Genomic DNA, 23,571 nt, shown 5'->3' on the forward strand with positions numbered 1-23,571 from the left:
GTGTCAGCTGCCTTGCTGATACTGAAATCCTGAAAGGCGACGGTTGAGAAGAATGCAAGGGAGCCCAGAGGCAGTGCCTCCGAGTAGTGCTGTGAAATATGAGAAGCACTTATACTCCTGGCTCCATGTAAGCAGAACTTTTGGACCAAAAACCTTCCCCCACTAATCTACAGTAGAACTAAGGAAAAAGTTGGCTTTCATGAAGGTCATTCACCGTTTTTCTCTCATTTCTCAGGATTTTGATGCAGGACTTTGCCTGTTTAAATTAATCCAACTCTGACTTGCTACCAGTTTTAGGTAGAAATAGTAAGAATCAATATGGCCCTCACACCTGCACTTCTGCAGATTGCATGAACCACCTCAAATATTAGCATGGTTTGCCAGTTTCATGTCCAAAATATACAGTGACTTGTACCTTTGTCCAAATGATATGTTTATTTGTCTGCAGAAGGATCTGTGAGCAGGACAAGAAATAGATTGGCTCTTCAATCAGTGGTGCATTCTCACAAGTTCACAAAGAATAAGAAGAATACTCACTTGTCACAAGTAGGCTTCAATGAAGTTACTGTGAAAAGCCCCTAGTCACATTCCAGCGCCTGTTCAGGGAGGACGGTATGGGAATTGAACCCTTGCTGCTGGCCTTGTTCTGCATTACAAGCCAGTGATTTAGCCCACTGTGCTAAACCAGCACGTTTTTCAAGAAAAACGTATAACTTCTTAAGGAATAAGAGATTGGAGAGTTTGGGGTTGTTTTCCTTGGAACAGAGAAGGCTGAGGGGTGACATGATTGAGGTGTACAAAATTGTGAGGGGTAAAGATTAGAATAGACAGGGGGAACCGTTTCCCTTGGCAGAGTGTTCAAAAAAACATAGCTGCAAGCTAAGTGGCAGAAGCATTAGAGGGGACAGGAGGAGAAACTTTTTAACGCAGAGGGGGGGGGGGGGGGGTGTCTGGAATTTAGACATAGACATACAGTGCAGAAGGAGGCCATTCGGCCCATCGAGTCTGCACCGACCCACTTAAGCCCTCACTTCCACCCTATCCCCCTATCCCAATAACCCCTCCTAACCACTAAGGGCAATTTATCACGGCCAATCCACCTAACCGGCACGTCTTTGGACTGTGGGAGGAAACCGGAGCGCCCGGAGGAAACCCACGCACACACGGGGAGAACGTGCAGACTCCGCACAGACAGTGACCCAGCGGGGAATCGAACCTGGGACCCTGGCGCTGTGAAGCCACAGTGCTATCCACTTGTGCTACCGTGCTGCCCATTTGGTACCTGATGTGCTGTAAACTGCAGGGCTATGGCCTGTGTGCAGGAAGATGGGATTAGAAAGGGCACCTGGGTGGTTTTGGGTTGGTATGGACAAGATCGGCATAATGCCCACCTTCTGTGCGGTATTGTTTCTCGGGTAAGGGTCCACTTTTGTAAAATTAAATTCACCGAGCCAGAGAAGTTCACACCATTGCACTCTTTTCAGTCTTATCAGAGGGGACTGCAGCAGCACCCTGTGAGGAAGCAGGATATTTAACAGCAATTTAGTCCACGCTTAAATGCAAACGTTTGGACGCTTGACATTTGTTGTTAGCCTCATCTTCTTGCTCCGTGCAAAAATCCCTTCGAGTAGACGCGATTGTCAGCTCCGAACTGCAAAATGCAAGAACCCCTTGTTCTGAAATATCACATCGCCAAAGGGTAAATTCTGCTGTGTGATTCCCACCGCAGAGATCCGATCCTGAGGGGAGGAGAAAGATGCGATACTAAAGAAGAAAACATTTTTAAAAAAATTGTTTTGCTCTTATTCTAAATATTGTAGCTTCACCTAACATGAGCTCTGGTTCTGCTAAATTACCCTGGCAGCAGGAGCTAGTTTCACTCAACACCTTTTGAGGCAGTTTTAAAGCTCGGGGTTAGTTGGCCGGTTGTTTCTTGGCGGCTCGAGCCTGTTTTGTCTCCGCCTGCTGGCAGCTCCTTCTTGCGGTCGCTTTGAAGCCGTTCAGACAGGGCCGCGGCGAGTGCCCCACCTACGGGCGAGCGCTGGCGCCGGTCCTCCAACCTTAGATTCTGGTCCTCCCGGGGCGGCGGCTGACCGCCGGTCCTCCAACCAGAGACTCTGGTCCTCCCAGCGCGTTCGGCTGACGTTCGGCCGAGCGCCGCTCTTGGGAAGCGCTTGTGATTGTTGGCGTCTCCGTGGAGCTGGCGGCACGTGTGACGGCGATTCCCAACCGGTTTGGGTGAAAGAATCTTCCGGAAGCCGAGAGGCCCGGGTCGCCGCTGGGTGAAAAGTTCGGCCGTCCGTGCGTCGCCGAGCGAGGAGAGTCAGTGGATCATGGGGCCGGTAAGAGAGCGGCGACTGCTCTTTGACAGCCGGGCCCGGGAAGCGGCAACTTGTCCTAGCAGGTTAAATAAAGTCTTCCGGCTGAAAGGCGCGCTGTCCCAGCCAACAATGCTGAGGGCTCACTGCATTTTGGGAGGACTAACAAGGGGGAAGTACTGAGGGTCAGAGGGACATTGAGGTGCAGCAGGACAGGTAGATAAAGTGGTTAAAAAGGCATATGGATGATACATGCCTTTATTGGCCGAGGTATAGAGTATAAAAGCAAGGAGGTTATGTTGGAGCTGTATAAAGCTCTTAAACCAAAGAGAAAATGCGGGGAAATCTCCGCAGGTGTGGCAGCATCTGTAGGAAGAGAAAAGAGCTAATGTTTCGAGTCCACATGACCCTTTGTCATAACCATAGGAACGATGCGATTGCACCAGAGAGGGTGCAGAGGAGGTTCACCAGGGTGGGAGCGCTTTTGCTATGAAGAAAGGCTGATTAGGCCACTTAAAGCAAAGAAGGCTGAGAGGGACCTGGTTGCGGTGTATTAAGAGGGACATGGATAGGGCAGAGAGGAAGCGACTTTTCCCTTTAGTGGAGGGGTCAATAACCAGAGGGCATGAATTTAAGCTAATAGGAGGTTTACATAGAACATACAGCGCAGAAGGAGGCCATTCGGTCCATCGAGTCTGCACCGACCCATTTAAGCCCTCACTGCCACCCTGTCCCCGTATCCCAATTGCCCCCCCCCCCTAACCTTTTTGGTCACTAAGGGCAATTTATCAAGGCCAATCCAGCTAACCTGCATGTCTTTGGACTGTGGGAGAAAACCGGATCACCCGGAGGAAACCCACGCAGGCACGTGGGGAGAACGTGCGGACTCCGCACAGACAGTGACCCAGTGTGGAATCGAACCTGGGACCCTGGCGCTGTGAAGCCACAGTGCTGCCGTGCTGCCTAGAGGGGATGTGAGGAAAATCTTTTTCACCCAGAGGATGGTTGGAAGCTGGAACTCACTGCCTGAAAGGTTGGTGGAGACGGGAACCTTCACAACATTTAGAAATGTTAAGCTGAATGACGCCGAGGACCCGGGTTCGAACCCAGCCCCGGGTCACTGTCCGTGTGGAGTTTGCACATTCTCCCCTCGTCATGCGTGGGTCTCACTCCCACAACACAAAAAGATATGCAGGGTAGGTGGATTGACCATGCTAAAATGCCCCTTAATTGGAAAAAAAGAATTGGGGACTCTGAATTTTTAAAAAAATAAATATTTAAATCAGCACTTGAAATGCCATAGCATACAAGATTATGGTCCAAGTGCTGGAAAATGGAATTCGTGTATATTGGTGCTTAATGGCTGGCGTGGACACAATGGACCGAAGGGCTGCTTTCCATACTGTAAAAACATTTTTTATAACTATATTTCCAGAGAAGAGGAGCCTCTTAATTGGCAGATATCTAATGAGGATGCTTGCACCAGGAAGGTTAAAATTGATTTAAGATGACGCCTTTTAAAAGTTTAAAATATTTTTGTTAAGCTAACCACCTTTTAGTAGGTGTTATCAAACTTTAAATATCAGTTAAAATGATTTATGTGATCGTAATTTCAATGTTCAAATTTTTAGTGTTGTAAAATTAATCATGGCTACTAAATTTGGTTTTCCAATGCCTTTCTTTCTGCAGCAGTCACTTTAAGCAATTTTTGGGGTGTAGTGATGGTGAGCCATGGTCACAGCTGGGTGCTGACATCTGCACTGCACAGTGTTGCTGGGTCTCACCAGCTGAATCTGGGAGGGAATTCTACTTTCAGTGCAACCAAATTTCTCTCAGTGGGGATCTCAGTGGATTCGTAGACTCATATTGAATGGTTACAGTATAGAAGGAGGCTAATGTGGCCCATCATGTCTGTGCTGACTATTTGTTTTTTAAAATATTTTTATATAGGCATTTATATATACATGAAGCACAACCACCCAAGAGTAAGAACAAACAGAAGACCTCATAGCAAATAAATAACTACCCAAACACCCCAACCTCCCTGCCCTTCTCGCTCACCCACATCCCCGGTTTTGGTGGCTCCGAATCCCTCCACTCCAACAAAATCTGTCTCCGGGCTATCAGAGAGGCCTCTCTCGCCCCTGGACTCCTGGGCTTCCGACACACGAAATATCGCCATTTCTGGACTCGGGGCCACCTTCACCTTCAGCATCTTGGACATTGTGTCTGCGAACCCCAGCCAGAACCCCTTTCAGCTTCGGATATGCCCAAAACATGTGAACATGGTTTGCGGGCTTCTCCGCGCCCCACCCAGACCTATTCTCTACCCTCACAAAGAACCTGCTCATTGTTGCCACCATCATATGCACTACCTTAAACTGAATAAGGCTAAGCCTAAAACACGACAAAGATGCATTCATCCTCCTCAGAGCCTCCTCCCACAACCCAGCCTCCATTCCCCCACAACCCCAGCTCCTCCCACTTCCTTTTGACTCCTTTCGGGGATCCCTCCCAGTCCATTAGCTCCTTGTAAATGTCGTACACCTTATCCTCACCCACTCCTGCATTTGATACACCGTATCCTGTAGCCCCAGGGGCGGCAAATCGGGAAAGGACGGCACTTGCTTCCTCAAATAATCCTGCACTTGTGAATATTGAAACCCATTCCCGCTGGGCAGCTCATATTCGTCCTCCAATTCCTCTAAACTCGAAAAGCTGCCCCCCCACAAACAGGTCTCCAAACCGCCCGACCCTGCCTGCTACCACCCCCGAAACCCCGTGTCCAACCCCCACCCCTCCGGTGAAAATCTACGATTCCCGCAAATCGGTGCCGACACTGAGGCACCTTCCAACCTGAAATGCTGCCACACTGCCCCCACACCCTCAGGGCCTCCACCACCATGGCTTGTGGAGTACTTGGCCTGCGAGAAGGGCAGAGGCGCCATCAACAGTGCCCCTAAACTCGTGCCTCTGCAAGAGGCCGCCTCCATCCACTCCCACGCCGACTGCTCCCTCACCACCCACTTCCTAACCATGGCTATATTATAATTCATCATATTTGGCATGGCCAGACCCGTCCCCGTTCCGACAGCACGTTCTTTACCTGCGGGGACTTCCCTGCCCACACAAACCCCAAGATCAAAGCATTGACTTTCCTGAAAAAAGATTTTGGATGAAGATCGGGAGTGGGCGGCACGTGGTTAGCACGGTTGCTTCACAGCTCCAGGGTCCCCGGTTTGATTCCCGGTTTGTGTCACTGTGCGGAGTCTGCACGTTCTCCCCGTGTCTGCGTAGGTTTCCGCCGGGTGCTCCGGTTTCCTCCCACAATCCAAAAATGTGTAGGTTAGATGGATTGGCCATGCTAAATTGCCCTTTGTTATGGGCCAGGGTTTGGAGAACCCCAAAGTGTATCATGGAGTTCACCTGACCCACAACTTTTAAAAGATTGTGTATGGGGAGCATACGGCCCACTCTTCAGGTGTTGTACAGCAGAAATGGAAAAGTATTTTTTTAAAACAAAACAATGTTTATTCTATGAACTCAAGTTAACCTTTTTAAAACATACAGCGAACGTCTTAGCAACCATCAATTCAAATACAACCCCCAAAGACAACAACACTAAGTAATCCTTTAAGCTTTCCTTTTAACACCCATAAGACTTAAAAACACCTTTGTACAGAAAGACATCAGGCTTACATTCACTACTGAGAACATTTATAATTCTGAATTCACCAAATGATCAAGAGATAGTCTTTTCATGGCAGAGAGATCAACAGTACACCTGCTCTGTCTGACTTCAGCTCCAACACTGAAAACGAAACTAAAGCACACCCTGCAGCAAACAGCCGAAAACAAAAGTAAAAAGCTGACGGACAGCCCAGCTCCACCCACTCTCTGACATCACTGCAGTAGTAAACACCCTTTTCTTAAATGTACTCTCACTACAGATACTTATATACACACCCATTTATAAACACCCATTTCTTAAAGGTACTCTCACATGACTCCTTAATGTCCAAAAGGGTTAGGCTGGGTTACGGGGACATGGTGAAGATGTGGGCTTCAGTGGGATGATCTTTCCGAGGGCCGGTGCAGACTCGATGGTCCGATTGGCCTCCTTCTGCACTGTAAATTCTATGATTCTGAAAACAATTAAGAGCCTCGGGAGTACTGGCATTTTCACTGTCTGCACCTGCCCGGCGAGTGAAAGCGGGAGCCCAATCCACCTCTTCAAATTCCCCCTCGTCTGTTCCACCAACCGTGCCAGATTCAATTTATGAAGTCGTTCCCATCCCCGTGCCACCTGGATGCCCAGATATCTAAAGTTCACCCTCACTATCTTAAACGGCAGCTCGCTCAACTTCCTGTCCTGCCCCCTGGCCTCGATCGGGAAGACATCACTTATCCCCATGTTTAACTTACATCTGGAGAACTGGCCAAACTCCTCTATGATATTCATAATTCCTCCAATGTCTCCCAGTGGGTCAGAAATATAAGGCAATGGATTGTCTGCGTGTAGCAAGACTCTGTGCTCCACCATCCCCTGCACTAACCCTCTCCAACTCCTTGACGCTCTAAGAGCCATAGCCAGTGGCTCTATTGCCAAGGCAAAAAGCAATGGCGAGAGTAAGCACCCCTGCCTTGTCTCAGAGTGTAACGCGAAGTACCTGAATCTCACCCGATTTATCCGTACACCTGCTACCGGCGCCCTTTACAACAAACTGACCCAGTCCACAAACCCCTGCCTGTACCCAAACTGTCCCACCACAAATACTCCAAGTCCATGCAATCGAACGCCTTTGCCGCTTCCATAGCCCCTGCCACCTCTACATCTTGTCCCATCCGGGGGCATCATTATCACATTTAATAATCGCCTAACATTCGCCGACAGATCCCTCCCCTTTACAAACCCTGTTTGGTCTATCGCCCCCTACACACAGTTCACGAGGCCAAGATCTTTGCCAATAATTTGGCGTCCACATTTAGCAACGTATCGGGCAATAGGCTCCGGGTCCTTATCCTTCATCAATATTAAGGATATGGAAGTCTGCTGTAATGTAGGGACAAGTTCCCCGTTATCCCTTGCCTCCTTATATGCCCTTGCGAGCAGGGGCCCCAGGTCCCTGGAAAACTTCTTATAAAATTCTACAGGGAACCCTGGGGCCTTCCCTGCCTGCATCGCCCCCATACCCTCCATCACCACCACCAGTCCAGTGGGGGCCCCAGCCCCTCCACCAGGTGGTCCTCCACCTTGGAGAACTCCAGCTCATGCAGGTATCCCCCCACGCCCATCAAGGTCGGGGGCTCCGATTCGCAGAGCCTCTTATAAAAATCAAAAACCCCATTCACCCCCACCCTTCCCCATCTCTCCTTCACCCTTCCGATCTCCCTCGCTGCCTCCTGCTTCCTAAGCTGATGAGCCGGCATCCTACTTGCCTTCCCCCCCCCATACTCTTTTTGTTTTTTTAATTTAGAGTACCCAATTCATTTTTTCCAATTAAGGGGCAATTTAGCGTGGCCAATCCACCTAGCTTGCACATTTTTGGGTTGTGGGGGCGAAACCCACGCAAACACGGGGTGAATGTGCAAACTCCACACGGACAGTGACCCAGAGCCGGCATCGACCCTGGACCTCGGCGCCGTGAGGCCGCAGTGCTAACCCACTGAGCCACCGTGCTGCCCTCTTTCCCCCCCCCCCCCCCCCCAAGTCGTTCACTGCCTCCCCTCCCCTCCCCGTAGGCAACAACCCAAACTTCATCTGGAGTTTCTGCCGCTCCTTCAACAACCCTACCTCCAGGGCCTCCGAGTACCTCCTATCCACCCGCAGAATCCCGTCCACCAGTCTAGCCATCTCTGCCCGTTCCGCCTTGTCCCTATGTGCCCAAATCGATATACGCTATCCCCTGATCACTGCCTTAAGCGCCTCCCACTATCCCCTGATCACTGCCTTAAGCGCCTCCCATAGCGTGGTGGCTGAGACCTCACCCCTGACGTTCAGTTCCACATGCCCCCGGATGGCGGCCCTCACCCGCTCACACACCACCTCATCCGCTAGCAAACCCACGTCCAGCCTCCACTACGGAGGCCAGTCCACTTGCAAGTCCACCCAGTGTGGCGCGTGGTCAGAGGCCACAATCGCTGAATATCCCGAGTGAGCCACTCCCGCCAGCAGCGTCTTGTCCACCACAAAATAATCGATCCGCAAGTACACCCTGTGCACGTGGGAGAAGTACGAGAATTCCTTCACGGCCCCCCCCCCCCAGACTGATAATTCCCACACCCACCCTCGCTCACACACCTCCATAGTGCAAACAACAAAGAAATTAGAAATAGGTGCACTCACCCTCAACATTCCCCAAACATCCCGCCACAGAGCCCCACAAAAATATCTCAGAGAGAGGTTCTCCCTTAACCCACAACCCAAAAGCGAAAAAGCAGAGAGAACCAACATCTTCTCACACTTCCTGCAGAGTTCACTGTTCTCCCCCTTCTGCCAGTTCATTGTCTCTTACAAACTCCATTGCCTCCTCTGGTGTCCCAAAATAATGCTCTCGGGCATTGTAAGTCACCTAGAGGTGTGCCAGGCAAAGCATCCCAAAGTTGAACCCGGCTCTCTTCGCCTTCCGCTCCCTGGTCCTGGTACACCCGGAGCTCATTACCTTCTCAGGTACATCTCCTCGTCTGCCTGGTCCACCGCAAAATCTTCTCCATGTCGAGGAATCGGTGGAACCGCATCACCATCGCCCTTGACAGCTCGTTCGCCTGCGCTTTCCTCGTCAGCGCCCTGTGCACCTGGTCGATTTCCAGGGGCTGGTTGAAGGCACCCTCCCCCATTAGCTGATCCAGCATCTTGGCTACATATGATCCAGCAATCTGCTCCCTCGATGCCGTCTGGCATCCCAACAATTCTCACGTTTTGTCTCCGGGGGCGGTTCGCCAGATCCTCCACTTTCTCCTTTAGCCACTTCTGGGTCTCCCGCATCACCCTGATCTCAGCCGCCAATGAGGTAAGCTGCTCCTCGTGCTTCCCCAACGCCTCCTCCACTAACTGGATCGCCCAGCCCGGGGTCTTCAGCCTCTGCCCCACCCGATCGATCCCTGCTTTTAGCGGCTCTACCACCTTAGCCAGGCCCTGTTGGATTTCCCTCCTCTGCTGGCTGAACTTATCATTTAAGAAGTCCACCGGCTGCTCCGCAGACCATTGGACTGGTAGGGCCGACCCTTTACCCTCGCCATCTTCACCTGTGGCGCACAACAAATTTCTTGCTCCAACAGCTCCTTCTCGACCCACTTCTGGTCCATGGGTCCATCCACCAACACCACCAGTAGAGCTTAACTTTCCTTCACCACCTCTGCACCTTTTTCCACTAAAACATCCGCCCGGCAAACAGGGAAAGGACCAAAACAAATGCCTCGAACGGGAGCTGCCAAGTGTGCAACCACTCACTTCATGGCTGCCACCGGAATTCTTGTGCTGATTATTTGAAAGAGCATTGTTTTTCTCGGAGGATTGTAACTTCAACCCCACACTCCGGCCTACCCCTTATAATCTTCCACCTCCTTGTTGATCAAGAGTCTTTCTAGTTCTGTCTTTAAAATATTCAAAAACTCTGCGTTCACTGCCTTTTGAGGAAGAAAGTTGCAGAGACTCAATCCTCAGAGAAAAAAATTCTCCTTATCTCTTGTTTGTGAATGTGCAACCTCGTATTTTTAAACCGTGACTTCTGGTTCTAGATTCTCCAACAGGAGGAAACATCCTCTCCACATCCATCCTGTCAATATCTCTCGATGTTAAAGTTTTGACCAAGATTTGTCCGTAACAAATCATGCTAGCTTTCTTTAAAGCTTTATTATTTCTAGAAGATTCCACCACCAAAGTTAAACTTGCTAGCGTGCTCGACTCATTTTTTACATCTTTTTAAACACATGGGTATAACATTTGAAATTATCCAAATCCTCTGGCAGCACCCCTGAGCCGAAGGAACATTGGAAAATAATGGCCAGTGCTTCCACACCTTCCACTCTCTCATCTCTAGATATTGTTAGATCTATCTCATCCACTCGTGCGTTATCAAGTTTGGGCCGTAGCCTACGAGCTCCAGGGCATTGTATCTTGTAGGTACCCCAAAGAGGTGCGGGGAAGCCCCCCAGAAGTTCCCAGGTAAGGATTGCACGGCAATTTCCCGGGAAATTAAAACTTCCTTGGGTTAATTGCTCTGCTCTGGGAACCACATGATAATGTGATTTTAGTTGCAAACTTTGGATGGTTCAACTGTAATCCAGAAAAAAACAGGTCTCCACTATTGTCGCAATGTAATTTTTCCAAGTGACTATCTGCACCTGCAACTCACCAATCTTACTTATCGCACTCTGCTCATTCACATATATGCAAAATACCCCAAATTCAGACTATTACTTTCCCCCTTATGCTGAACCTGCCTAATACCTTGATTGTTTTCTATCTACTACTACCTGTCTCTCACAGTATTCTGTGCATCTTGGTATGCCTCTCGAGCAATATTACATTTCTAATATATATATTGATCAAATATTTCAACATATGGTAGAAAGGGTGATTAAAGCTGTATTAGTGCTAATGTATAGCTTGCATTTATTTATAGTGGCCATTATTTTTATTTTATTTTATTTTTTTAGAAATTTAGAGCACCCAATTCATTTTTTCCAATAAAGGGGCAATTTTGCATGGCCAATCCACCTACCCTGACCATCTTTGGGTTGTGGGGGCGAAACCCACACACACACTGGGAGAATGTGCAAACTCCACACGGACAGTGACCCAGAGCCGGGATCGAACCTGGGACCTTGACGCCGTGAGAGAGCAGGGCTAACCCACTGCGCCACCATGGTGCCCTCATAGTGGCCATTGTAACCTGTCAATATTTTGCAAGTGTTTTCCACCCCTTCCTTGACTGAAGTTTTTGAATCTTTGCTTAGCAGAGTTCCAAGTTGCTGTTCTACCACGTTCCAAGTAAGATTACTCGCATGATTCACATGTGGACCATTGGTAATGTTGGCAACTATGACCTCAGCAAGCACCACAACTAAACTTAATCTGATTCTCACACAACACCCTATAGGATTCACTGAATAGTGATTAGATACATGAAATTTGTTCCCTTTTCCCTCTGTACATCAGGCACTTGAGAGAAGTTGTAATATCCCTATTATATCAGTTGTGATAAAGTAATTGCAAAATAATAACCTTCCTGTTCTCTAAGATTGAGTGAAGAAACTTGCTGAAACATCCGTCTGTATGTCTCATTTTTAATCTTGAAAGTTAACATCTGTCTTCTGTTGCAGAGGAAAAACACAAAGCGAGTTCCCAATTTTCGTAAGCTGCTGAAAACTAGCAGTGTAAAGCTTGCAAATAAATTGAAGAATAAGCAATATAAGCAGCAAAGTGTGGCAAAGAAATACAAGAAAGAACAGAAACAGATTCGACAAGCTGCTCGAGATGTTTCAGCCAAAACGGGAACACCATTAGATCAAGTGAAAAGGAAAAGACGAGGCAAGTTCCATTGTCCCATGTTGACTTATGATCTCAATGTAGCACAATGTATAGGCAGGACCATGGATTATAGTGGCTGAATAAGTCACATTTCAATGTTATTAATGGTATAACAGGATTTTACTGCAGACCTGGAGATTATATTCCATAATTCCATTCATGTAAAAAAAGCATGTATGGAATGACCCTTATCTTTGATCATGTCAATCAAATAGGTATGTTTGTTTAAATTTGTTAATTTCACTCACTTGCGGCTTCAGTTCAAATTAATCCATGCTTTAGTTATTTGGTTAGTAGTCACAACAATATTGTACTTTGGTGTAATGACAGTCCTGTTCTCATTTTTTCTTTATCACAAAGTAAAAGTGCAGAACACCTATTTAGTATAAATTGAATTATGCAAATTCATTTGTATGAGAAGGAGTCAATGGATGTTTTTTTTTTTTAAATACTGCAATTTGGCATTGTTTCTAGTTTTCTAGGTTTCATAGGTTTCTAGTTCTACGAAAGTTTAAAATAATTTAACAATGAGTTTGGTGAAGAGACTTTAAATTATAATTTTGCATCCTAAGACATAACAGAATATAATGTTAGCGTTTTTTATTGGCCTTTTTTAGTGGCAGCTTATTATCATTGGGCATCTGATCCAGCATGTGCCCACTATATGGGATCTGTGGCATGTAGGATCAGAGTAAGCAACCGCATGACTCTTCAGTAGGATTGAAGAATCCTCACTGAGACAGAATCTAAATCCGGAAGTAAAAATTTAAATATTTAATTTCTTGTAAATAACGTCCTGAAGGCAAATGGAGGGAGGGAAAATGCAATTAAGAGAGAGACAAAGAAATAAAAAGAAATTATCTAATTTTTTAGAATATCCAAAGGTAATTAAATTCTGAAGGAACATGACTACAGATGTTAAAAATCATAAATTTTCATTGCAGAGAGGTGGTCTGGCAGTTATCAAGACCAACCATGCTTTAAAAAATTGTTTAATATTTGAATTACGAGCCCTAACCTTTTTTTTAAGAATGCTTAGTGGGTAGTTGAAATCTAAGCGATCAGCAAGGTGAAACAAAGTTTGTGTAAGAGCAAGATAAATTGGACAGCAACATCTGGATTTCTGAATTTAACTGCATATGTGCAGACTTTGGAACTTGCTGTGTGATTTAACCCATAATGGCGAGTGCTGTTAACCTCACTATTATTTCTACAGAATGCATGGCATTGTCTTGTATGCATAGTTTCTGCAAAAACTATCTTGTATCACTGCAAATTATGAACCTGTGTTGTCCACTTACATAAATAGATGAAGAAGAGGACGAAATGGAAGAGGATGTTCTTCCTTTGGATATGCTTGAGGATGATGACTTAGAGTATATGCAAAGCATGGGTCAGAGGGCATTGTTTCTCAGCAGGAATCTTCATTCAAGGTAAGATTTTACAGTTTAATTTTTCACCATTTATTGTACTGATTCACTATATTTCAGAGGCAATTGTATGAGCTACTATTGTATCATGAAATGGTCATTAAAGTAAACTGAACATATACACCAGAAGGTTTTTGAGTGCTAATAAGCTGCTAGTCCTGCTTGAAATGGAGAAGCACTGTTGTATTTTTACTCTATTTTTCAAGTCTTTATCAGGAAATTGGAATATTTTATGCATTCCATAAATTGTTCTTTTTATATATCTGACATTGTGTACTTGAGCAACACTGGAAAGTATCATGTGCTCAGTTGACTTTCCTCTTTTCCTCACATAGCCTAGGAAGCACTTTCAAAATTTCTATACCTTTGCAAACAGAATTAGCCCAACATCAGTAGTAGGAAAATGCTAGAATCTATAATAAATAATGGTCTGATTGGGTAAAGTTAACATGGATTTATAAAAGAGAAAGTATGTTTAACAAACCTGTTTTTGAGGATGGAACGAGCAGAATCGATAAGGGGGAACAGGTGGATGTGTTTTATTTAGAGTTTCAAGTTTGCAGATAAAACAACTAGGTGGAAGTTGTGAGGAGCATGCAAAAAAGATGCTTCAAGGGATTTTGGAGAGGCTAGACAAGCGGCTAAAATTTGACAGATGGAAAATGTGGAGAAATGTGAGGTTATCTACTTTGGTAGGAAAAAACAAAGTATTTCTTAGATGGTAAGAGGCTGGGAAGTGTTTGAAATTTAAAGGGACTTGAGTCACTGAAAGCTAACATGTAGGTATAGTAAGCAATTCAGAAGGCAAATGACCTTTATTGCAAAGGGCTTTGAATGTATGAATAAATATGCCTTACTGCAATTATATAGAGCTTAGGTGAGACTGCACCAGTATTGTGTGCAGTTTTGGTCTCCTTACCTAAGGAAATCGATCATTAAGGAGGTTAGAAAACTCAAGGTATTCGGGAAGAGTCAACATAGTTTTGTGAAAGAGAAAACACGTTGAACCAATTTATTGGGAGTTTTTTGGTGGAGTAACGTACTGTAAATAAAGGGGGGCCTGTAGACATAATCTACTTGGATTTCCAGAAGGCATTTGATAAGGTGCCACATAAAAGATAATTGCAGAAAATAAAAGTTCATGATGTCAGATAGAAGATTGGCTGGCTGGCAGAAAGCAGAGAATGTGCATAAATAGGTATTTTTCTGATTGGCAGGATGTGACCAGTGGAGTCATGCAGCAGTCTGTGCTGAAGCCTTAGACTTTTACAATTTATATCAATGATGTTGATGAGGGGGAGTGATGGCATGGTAGCTAAATTTGTAGATGACACCAATGTAAGTTGGAAAGTATGTTATGCAAATGACTAGGTGTTTGCAGATGCATATAGATGGGTTAAATGAGTGGGCAACAACCTGGCAGATGGAGTATAATGTGTAAAAATATGAAGTTGTTCACTTTAGTAGGAAGAATAAAATAGAGTATTTCCTAAACGGAGAACAGCTGCAGAATTCCAAGGGACAGAGGAATCTAGGTGTTCCAGTGCATGAGTCACAAAAAGTTAGTATGCAGGTACAGCATGTAGTTAAGAAGGCTAATGAAATTCTATCTTTTATGAGAGGAATTAAACATAAAAGTATGATATGCTTCAGTTATACAGGGTGTTGGGGAGACCACACCTTGAATATTGTGCGTAGTTTTGGCCTCCTTTTAAAGAGGATGTAAATACATTGGAAGCATTTAAGAGGAAATTTACTAGATTGATTCTTGGAATGAGCGGGTTGTTGTAGGAGAAAAGGTTGGATTGACTGGGCTTGTTTCCACTGTAGATTAGAAGATTGCGGGTGTAACTTTATTGAAGTATATAAGATCCTCAAAGGTGTTGTAAGAACTCTTACACCAGGTTGGTCCAACAGGTTTGTTTTAAATCACTAGCTTTCGGAGTGTAACTCCTTCCTCATACCTCCTTCCTCGGGGGCTGGTTTACCACAGGGCTAAATAGCTGGCTTTTAAAGCAGACCCAGGCAGGCCAGCACCGCGGGTTCAATTCCCGTACCAGCCTCCCCGAACAGGCGCCTGAATGTGGCGACTAGGGGCTTTTCACAGTAACTTCATTTGAAGCTTATTTGTGACAATAAGCGATTTTCATTTCATTTTTTCATTTCATACCTTTTTGAACCTCATTGACCTTTGGTTTGGGCAGAGACATTTTCTCAGGTACCTGCCTATTATTCATTGATGCATCTTACTTTTCTAGCCATTTTATTCACTTTAGACAATAGCTAGCCTCGGCTTGGGCTATTGAAATGTAAATTTGTATGTGATATCCAAAAACAAAATTATTTGCCCCGAGTGCTTTTGTGTTTTCTCCACAAAATGCTGACCTCTCTACGCTAAATATTGGGCCTCAGTTAATAATAGCTTATTGTCACAAGTAGGCTTCAATGAAGTTACTGTGAAAAGCCTGATTGATGTAATTATTTGTGATATTGCAGTGAACCTATCCATGCCAAAAAACAGAAAAATGAAACGGAAGGATAAAGGATGCTCAAACAGTACTATATGCCTTTATTATTCCTTAGTTCCGACCAAATATATCTTGCCTTTGGCTACATCTTTCTTGTGTTCTAATAGTTTCTTTGATCAGTATTGCCTTGACCCCTCCATTATTTTCCTTCCCTATCTTGTAGCCAGGAATATTAAGTTCTAAATCCTCCCCTTCTTTGAGCCTGGTCTCTTATTGGCACTATGTCATGGTCCTGTGGACCAATGTTTGTCTGCAGCTCACTAATCTAATTCACCACACTACATGTATTCACGTACCTGCACTGCAAACCCATCTTGGATTGCTTCACATTTGCCCTTTTCTGAACCCTCCTATTTCTGAATAATTCTTTAGTGCTTTCTGTCCCCCCCAGTCCTCTACACTTTGTTTCTCTTCGCTGATGCTTCATCCAGTTGCCCATCTCCCAACCAAATTAGTTTCAACCTTCCCCCACAGTAGTAGTTAATGAGGTTAATTTTACATTGGATAATTTAATAAGTTTAGTTTTTCTAAATATAAAGCACTGTGAAATTAATCTTGAGCACTGTCTGCGGAATTACTTTAACTTGACATATTTAGAATATTTAACTTTTTATTGCAAGCTCAGATATTTTGTGTTTTCTCCACAAAATGCTGATCTCTCTACGCTAGATATTGGGCCTCAGTTAACCTGATTGATGTAACCTGATTATTTGTGATATTGCAGTGAACCAATCCATGCCAAAAAACGGAAGAATGAAAATGTGGTGGAACAGTATGAGAAGGTGCCAAGGTATTTACAGACTGAACCTGAAAAGGAGCTTATCCACCTATTGCCTATCAAAGACAAACGGGGTATAATTCCTCAATCGATAGAGAGGCCAAGTAAGAAAATGCTGTTTTTATTAGTACTTCTTCAATGCAAACTTGGTAGTGTTACATTTTGTTTTTAATAAATGCACAGGTTAAATGTAATGATCACTGGTGACTATAACTCACGTCTAACTGTTGATCCCCAATACCCAAATGATAAATAATACTTCACAAAGGAATTAAGATTGATATTGTATGATGCAGTTTAGTTGATACATAATGTTCTTCAAATTAATGGAGAAAAGTCCATTAGTTGTGATGATATTGTAAGGGAGTATCTCGTAAAACCTACTTTAGCTTAGGACTACCAGCTGGATTAACAATGGAAAAAAATGCTTTCTTAGTGATTCGTGTTTTGATTATAAATTGAATTTATGTTGGTAATGTAAAAAATACTAAGTTTGAAATAACATTTATATAGATTGTAGCATCATCAATGCTTTAAAAAGGCCCAGTGCACTTAAATTGGACATGAACCAAGGAGCAGAAATTAAGAAGGGTGGCTAAAAGCTTGCTCATAAATGGAAAATTAAGGCTGCTCTTAAGGGGGTAAGAGAAGGGACAGACAAAAGGATTTTGCGAGGAAATTTCAGAGCATCAAGCCTGGGGGAAGTAAGTGGTGGGATGCAGTTGAGATCACAGCAACGGGAACTGAAAGATTGTGGTGAGGTGGTTGTAGCACTGGAGGAGGTTGCAAAAAATGGGGAGAGGTGTGCCATGGTGGGATTTAAATATGAGGATAGCATTTTGAGGTATTGGGGAACAGGAGCAATTGTAGGGCCGGGAGCATTAGGACAATAGGTGAGCAAGGCTTAGTATGGATTGTGATATGGGTAGCAGAGAACGAGATGACGTTCAAGAAGTATAGAAGATGGGAGGCAAACTTGTAATCAAGTCTAGTCGAGCAGTATCAAAATTGTTTAAATATTTCAGCAGCATACAGGCTACAATAGTTAAAGTAAGCCTTTTGATGGAAAGGATACAAGATCAGATGCAAGGCATGGTTGCTATAATTTGTTTCAGTTTGACTGGTTGAGGGGGGAGAAGGATGGAGTTTGTAGTCCGGACTTAAAATATTCATTTTCACATTGTTTTACTAAAGGAAGCTACAGATCATGCAAGACTGAATTTCAGATGAGCATAGAGTGCAGTGGAGGGGGCATTACAGGTGTCAGCCGCATCCGTATGGTAACCTACTTTGTAGTTGATATCACCCAAGGACACTGTGTGGAAATTGGGGCCAATACTGGATTTTGGGGGGCTGCAGGGGTGGGATGAGCTGCAATTGGTGAACACCATCTAATTGCAAATTAATAAGCAACAGCGAGACAAACAATGCTGGCTGATGACCTGGTCAAGTGGGGAGGCATTGGAGGAAGATGTTACATTCAATCTGTTGAAGGCTGCTCAAACGTTCAAAGAGGGATATTACACTATGGCCACAGTCATGGAGAATTCATGACTTTGGTTAGAGCAATTTTAGTGCTGCGGGACCGGCAGAAACCTGATTGGAGAGATTAAAGCATGTAGTTGAGAGATGGGAGATGACAAAACTTTTAAGGCTCTTAAAAAAGGAGGTTCACATTTGAGCAACAGTCAATAAGACTGAGGACTTGAGAATGTGAGCATTTTAGGAGGGGATAATAGTTTTTGAAATGCCTGACTAGTATGAGAGAAATCAGGTTGTCAGGCGATTTGTGAGAATGGAGTCAAAACGTAACATTTTATGCAACACTCACTATTTTGGTAATCATGTTTTGTTGGGTCAACAAATATTTGTCCTGTAGTCAAAAAGTGTTGATTTTCCCAAGAATTTGTACCGCCTGATCATACTACTTGCATTGCAATCATGTCAATATGTAACTTTCTTTTATTATACTCCACTTTACCACTGGGTATTGTAGCACTAGTGGTATTGTCGCTGGACTAGTAATTCTGGGACCCAGGATAATGATCTGGGGACCCAGGTTCGAATCCACCACGGCAAGTGGTGGAATTTAACCTAATAAAATATCTGGAATTAAAAGTTTAATGATGACCATGGAACCATTGCCGATTGTTGTAAAAACCCATCTGGTTCACCAATAACCTTTAGGGAAGGAAATTTGGCATACATTGACTCCAGACCCACAGCAATGTGGTCGACTCTTAACTGCCCTCTGAAATAACCCAGCAAGCCAATCAGTTGTATTCAACTGCTACAAAAACACAAAAAAAGGAATGAAACCTGACGGACCACCTGACAGCGACCCAGGCACCGGCAACGGCAAACCTAGCCCTGTCAACCCTGCAAAGTCCTCATAACTAACATCTGGGGACTTGTGCCAAAGTTGGGAGAGCTATCTCACATAGTCATACTCACAGAATCAGTCGTACTAACAGAATCATGCCTTACAGACAATGTCCCAGACGACACTAACACCATTCCTGGGTGTGTTCCGTCTCACGGCAGGACAGACCCAGCAGAAGTGGCGGCACAGTGGTATACAGTCAGAAGGCAGTTGCCCTGGGAGTCCTCAACATCGACTCTGGACCCCATGAAGTCTCATGGCTTCAGGTTAAACATGGGCAAGGAAACCCCCTGCTGATTTCCACATACAGGCCACCATCAGGTGATGAATCAGTACTCCCTCCGTGTTGAACACCACTTGGACGAAGCACTGAGGGTGGCAAAGGTGAAGAATATGCTCTGGTAGGACACTTCAGTGTCAATCACCAAGAGCAGCTCGGTAGTACCACCACAGACCGAGCTGGCCGGGTCCCAAAGGGCATAGCTGCTAGGCTGGGACTGCAGCAGGTGGTGAGGGAACCAACAAGAGGGAAAATCATACTTGACCTCTTCCTCACTAACATGCCTGCTGCAGCTGCATCAGTCCATGACAGTATCAGTAGAAGTGACCACTGCACAGTCTTTGCGGAGACAAAGCCCTGTCTTCTCATTGAGGATACCTTCCCTCGTGTTGTGTGGCGCTACCACTGTGCTAAATGATAGACTTCGAACAGATCTAGCAACTCAAGACTCTGTACCCATGAGGCACTGTGGGCCATCAGCAGCAGCAGAATTGTATTCATCCACAATCTGCAACCCCATGGTCTGGCGTATCTCCTGCTTTGCCATTACCACCAAGCCAGGGGACCAATCCCGGTTCAATTAAAATGAAGGAGAGCATGCCAGGAGCAACATCAGACATACCGAAAAATGAGGTATCAACCTGGTGAAGCTACAGCATCGGACTACTTGTCTGCCAAATAGCATAGGCAGCAAGTAATAGACAGAGCTATGAGATTCCACAATAAATGCATCAGATCTAAGCTCTGCAATCCTGCCACATCCGTCCATGAATGGTGGTGGACAATTAAACAACTCATTGAAGGAGGGGACTCCACAAATATCTCCATCCTTAATGATGGAGGAGCCTACCACATATATGCAAAAGAGAAGGCTGAGGGATTTGCAACAATCTTCAGCCAGACGTGCCGCGTGGGTGATCCAGCTCGGTCCCCTCAGAGGTCCCCAGCATCTCCAGATGTCAGTCTTCAGCCAATACGATTCACTCCGCATGATATCAAGAAATGGCTGAAGGCACTGGATACTGCAAATGCTATGGGCCTGACAATATCCCAGCAATAGTACTGGGCTGACAAGTGGCAAGTTACATTCGCGCCACACAAATGTCAGGCAATGACCATCACCTGCAAGCGAGGATCAAATAAGGCCTTGTGACGTTCAATGGCATTACCATGGCTGAATTCCCCACAATCAACATCCTGGGGGTTACCATTGATCAGAAACTGAATTAGACTAACTATATTAATATTTTGGCGCTCAGGGCAGGTTAAAGGCTTAGAATCCTATGGCAAGTAATTCCCCTGAACCCCCAAAGCCTGTCTACCATCCACAAGGCACTAGTGCAGCTACAACAGCACTCTAGAAGCTCAACACCATTCAGATTCAGGACAAAGTAGCCTGCTTGATTGCTCCCCCTGCCTCAAACATGCAAACCTGCCACCACGAAGAACAGTGGCAGCTATGTGTACCATCTACAAGATACACTGCAGTAACTCACCATGGTTCCTTAGACAGCACCTTCCAATCCCACGACCACTACCATCTGGAAGGACAAGAGCAGCAGATACTTGGGGACCCCACCACCTGGAGGTTTCCCTCCAAGTCACTCGCCACCCTGACTTGGAAATATATCGCCGTTCCTGCACTTCCTGGAACTCCCTCCCTATTAGCATGGTGGGTGTACCTACACCAGGGACTGCAGGAGTTCAAGAAGGCAACTCCATCACCTGAAGGGCAACTAGGGATGGGCAATAAATGCTGGCCTAACCAGCGACGCGCACATCCTATAAATGAATAAACATAAACCTGTACCTGCATTGTACTGTTGAAAATACTCTTAACATATTTTCTCTAGTTTTAGTGAAAGAAGGAGAAGATGAAGAAATGACTGAAGAAAATCAGCAGCATGAGGAAGGTAAAATGATTTTACAAATCTCTTGTGTATGGAAAAGAAGTCCCATGTCGCATTTGAACTGCGCAAATGCAAAGTGTACATAACACTGACAATTAATTAGCTTGTATCATATGCCTAAAACAGCAACATATCACCAGAAAAGCTTGCCAAGACATAAGCAGCGATTCATTTTTATATTGCATGGATTGGCCGAGAGTTTCCGCTTTGGGAGCAGCACCAAAAAATGCTTAATTTTAAGAACCCTTTCATAGGCCTGCAAACTGGTGCAATTCGTGGAAACTCACAATGTTATTAATTCAGTCCAGGGAGATGACCATATTTTTGGGCAAGGCCGGTTGCCAGCACAATGTCTTTTAAACCTGGTGTTGTAAGACGTCTTGCTGTGCTCACCCCAGTCCAATGCTGGCATATGGAATCTTTGACATTCAACTGAACCAGGATCTTATATGAAGAATGTTTTTAAATACTATATCCGCCTTACCATTATGACTGTACAAGAGAACTGTTGGCATTAGCACAAGAAATATAGCTATCGCGCTTAATTTCACCAATTGTTGTACCAGCTGCTTTGAAATTGTAATTTGTAGGTCCATCAAGTTTCAAACACCATTGTAATTAAAGTTCTAAAATGCTCTTCTTGCATCCTCCCGACTTCAATTGTTCTGACAGTCAGTTGTCAGCTTAGGTAGGGAAGACAAATTTTATTCAATTGGGATTCGGTAACATTTTTAAAAAATGGTAATTTGTGCTGAGCTTCAGGAAGTAAGCAGCGCATAAACTTCTTTGTGACATTCCAGTCGTGTCCTGATTCAGTCTTGTTCATAAAGCTCTATCCGAATCTGCTGTTCCAGGAATGATCCATTTCTGACTTGTCCGAATGCTTTTGTCAACCTTTCATAAATTAAAATGTGTGTGTATATTTAGTTGAAAATTATTTAAAACAAATTTATCTATTATGGATATCTGATTGTGTTTTTGTTTGGTGATTTTTTTTCCTTTTTGATAAAACATAGTCCTAATTGATTTTTGCTTGCCAATAACATACAGAGATTGAAACTGGTTTTCTTTCAACTCCAGAATATGGGTGTGAATCCTGCTCAAACTTAACTGTTGAAAAATAATTTCTTGCTGCAAATATTAAGCAATTTAGAAGGGAGTGGCAACAAAAATTCTGGATTAAACTTAAATTCATTTATCCTAATCAATTTCATGACACGACAAAAGATTGCTGATTACCAGCTGGGAGAAAAAATTACAATAGAATTTTTACAATGTTTAGGGAAGGAAACAGTTGCTCGAAAGGCGCCTCTTCAAATTCTGACCACTGAGGAGCTGCTACTGCTGAGAAGAAAGACATTACAAGAGAAAAAGATCCGCATAGCCACTTTGGCATCGTCCATCTTGACTGAACCAGACAACAATGTAAGAACCTCTGTTTTATGGAGAATAATCTCAATTGTAAGCAGATAAATCAAGTGAGAACTGCTTTTGAAGGTCTGACTGCTATCTCAGGAATGTGGGAGTGTTTTGGACAGAGAGCATAACTAGAAGCCTATGAATATAAATATTTGTTAAGTTTTCTTTAGACATGGTGCTTTTGAAGGCTTTGTAAATTAGATTGAGCTGCTGTGTAATTGTCCTCTGCAAAAAGCTGCTATAATCTGGTATTGCCCTTGGGATATTCACAATGTTGAATAGTCTTTGAATGATATCCATGGAGAATACTTAGTGACAAATCTCTGAATGCAAAATTAGTCTTGTGCACAGGAGAACTGACTTGCTTAGGTAATGAGTTAAATTTCATAATGTTCCTTTTCATGTGACATCTAGCATGAAAATATATAATTATTTGAAATCTAATTCGAAATTCAATAAACTGGGTATACTCTAAGTATCAAATGTACATTAATACACTTCAAGTCTTGGCCTCCCATAGCGTTTGTTCTGTCATTTTGAAGATCTTATAAGTAGGGGCTAAAATTAGGCATAAAGAACAAGTACAGCCTCAAAAAAATAATGGCATCGGTTTCATATTTAACTTGTATAGAACCTTTTATTTATCGCCGCTCTTTCAGTTCTCACCTGCAAATGGAAACATCGGGTAGTATTTAATGCCCTCAGCCGTGGCAAGATTGATGGCTGGGGAAGCGGGACTTGATCCTGAGTGGAGGCCTACTGCTCTCTGGTTAAGATCATAGAATTTACAGTGCAGAAGGAGGCCATTCGGCCCATCGAGTCTGCACCGGCTCTTGGAAAGAGCACTCTACCCAAGGTCAACACCTCCACCCTATCCCCATAACCCAGTAACCCCACCCAACACTAAGGGCAATTTTGGACACTGAGGGCAATTTATCATGGCCAATCCACCTAACCTGCACATCTTTGGACTGTGGGAGGAAACCGGAGCAC

At 44.5% G+C, this 23,571-nt stretch overlaps 1 protein-coding gene and 1 long non-coding RNA gene across 2 annotated transcripts in view; one reads left to right on the forward strand and one right to left on the reverse strand.

Moving 5' to 3' along the window:
- Positions 1-416: 416 nt before the first annotated feature.
- On the reverse strand, positions 417-2,112 carry LOC140393065 (uncharacterized). Its single transcript, XR_011935480.1, has 2 exons — positions 1,857-2,112; positions 417-1,739 (listed from the first exon to the last, which is right to left on the reverse strand). It is a non-coding gene; the product is annotated as an uncharacterized lncRNA (long non-coding RNA).
- A 68-nt stretch (positions 2,113-2,180) lies between these two features.
- Positions 2,181-23,571, forward strand: part of noc3l (NOC3-like DNA replication regulator) — a 53,776-nt gene continuing 32,385 nt past the window's right edge. Inside the window, exons 1-6 of the mRNA XM_072479045.1 lie at positions 2,181-2,342; positions 11,643-11,850; positions 13,160-13,283; positions 16,533-16,690; positions 21,103-21,162; positions 22,442-22,584. Of these exons, the coding sequence (XP_072335146.1) occupies positions 2,334-2,342; positions 11,643-11,850; positions 13,160-13,283; positions 16,533-16,690; positions 21,103-21,162; positions 22,442-22,584 (702 nt within the window). The 5' untranslated portion in view covers positions 2,181-2,333. The remainder of the gene's footprint in view (positions 2,343-11,642; positions 11,851-13,159; positions 13,284-16,532; positions 16,691-21,102; positions 21,163-22,441; positions 22,585-23,571) is intronic.

This window comes from Scyliorhinus torazame, chromosome 16 (assembly GCF_047496885.1).
Source record: "Scyliorhinus torazame isolate Kashiwa2021f chromosome 16, sScyTor2.1, whole genome shotgun sequence".
In the NCBI taxonomy this organism is placed as follows: domain Eukaryota; kingdom Metazoa; phylum Chordata; class Chondrichthyes; order Carcharhiniformes; family Scyliorhinidae; genus Scyliorhinus; species Scyliorhinus torazame.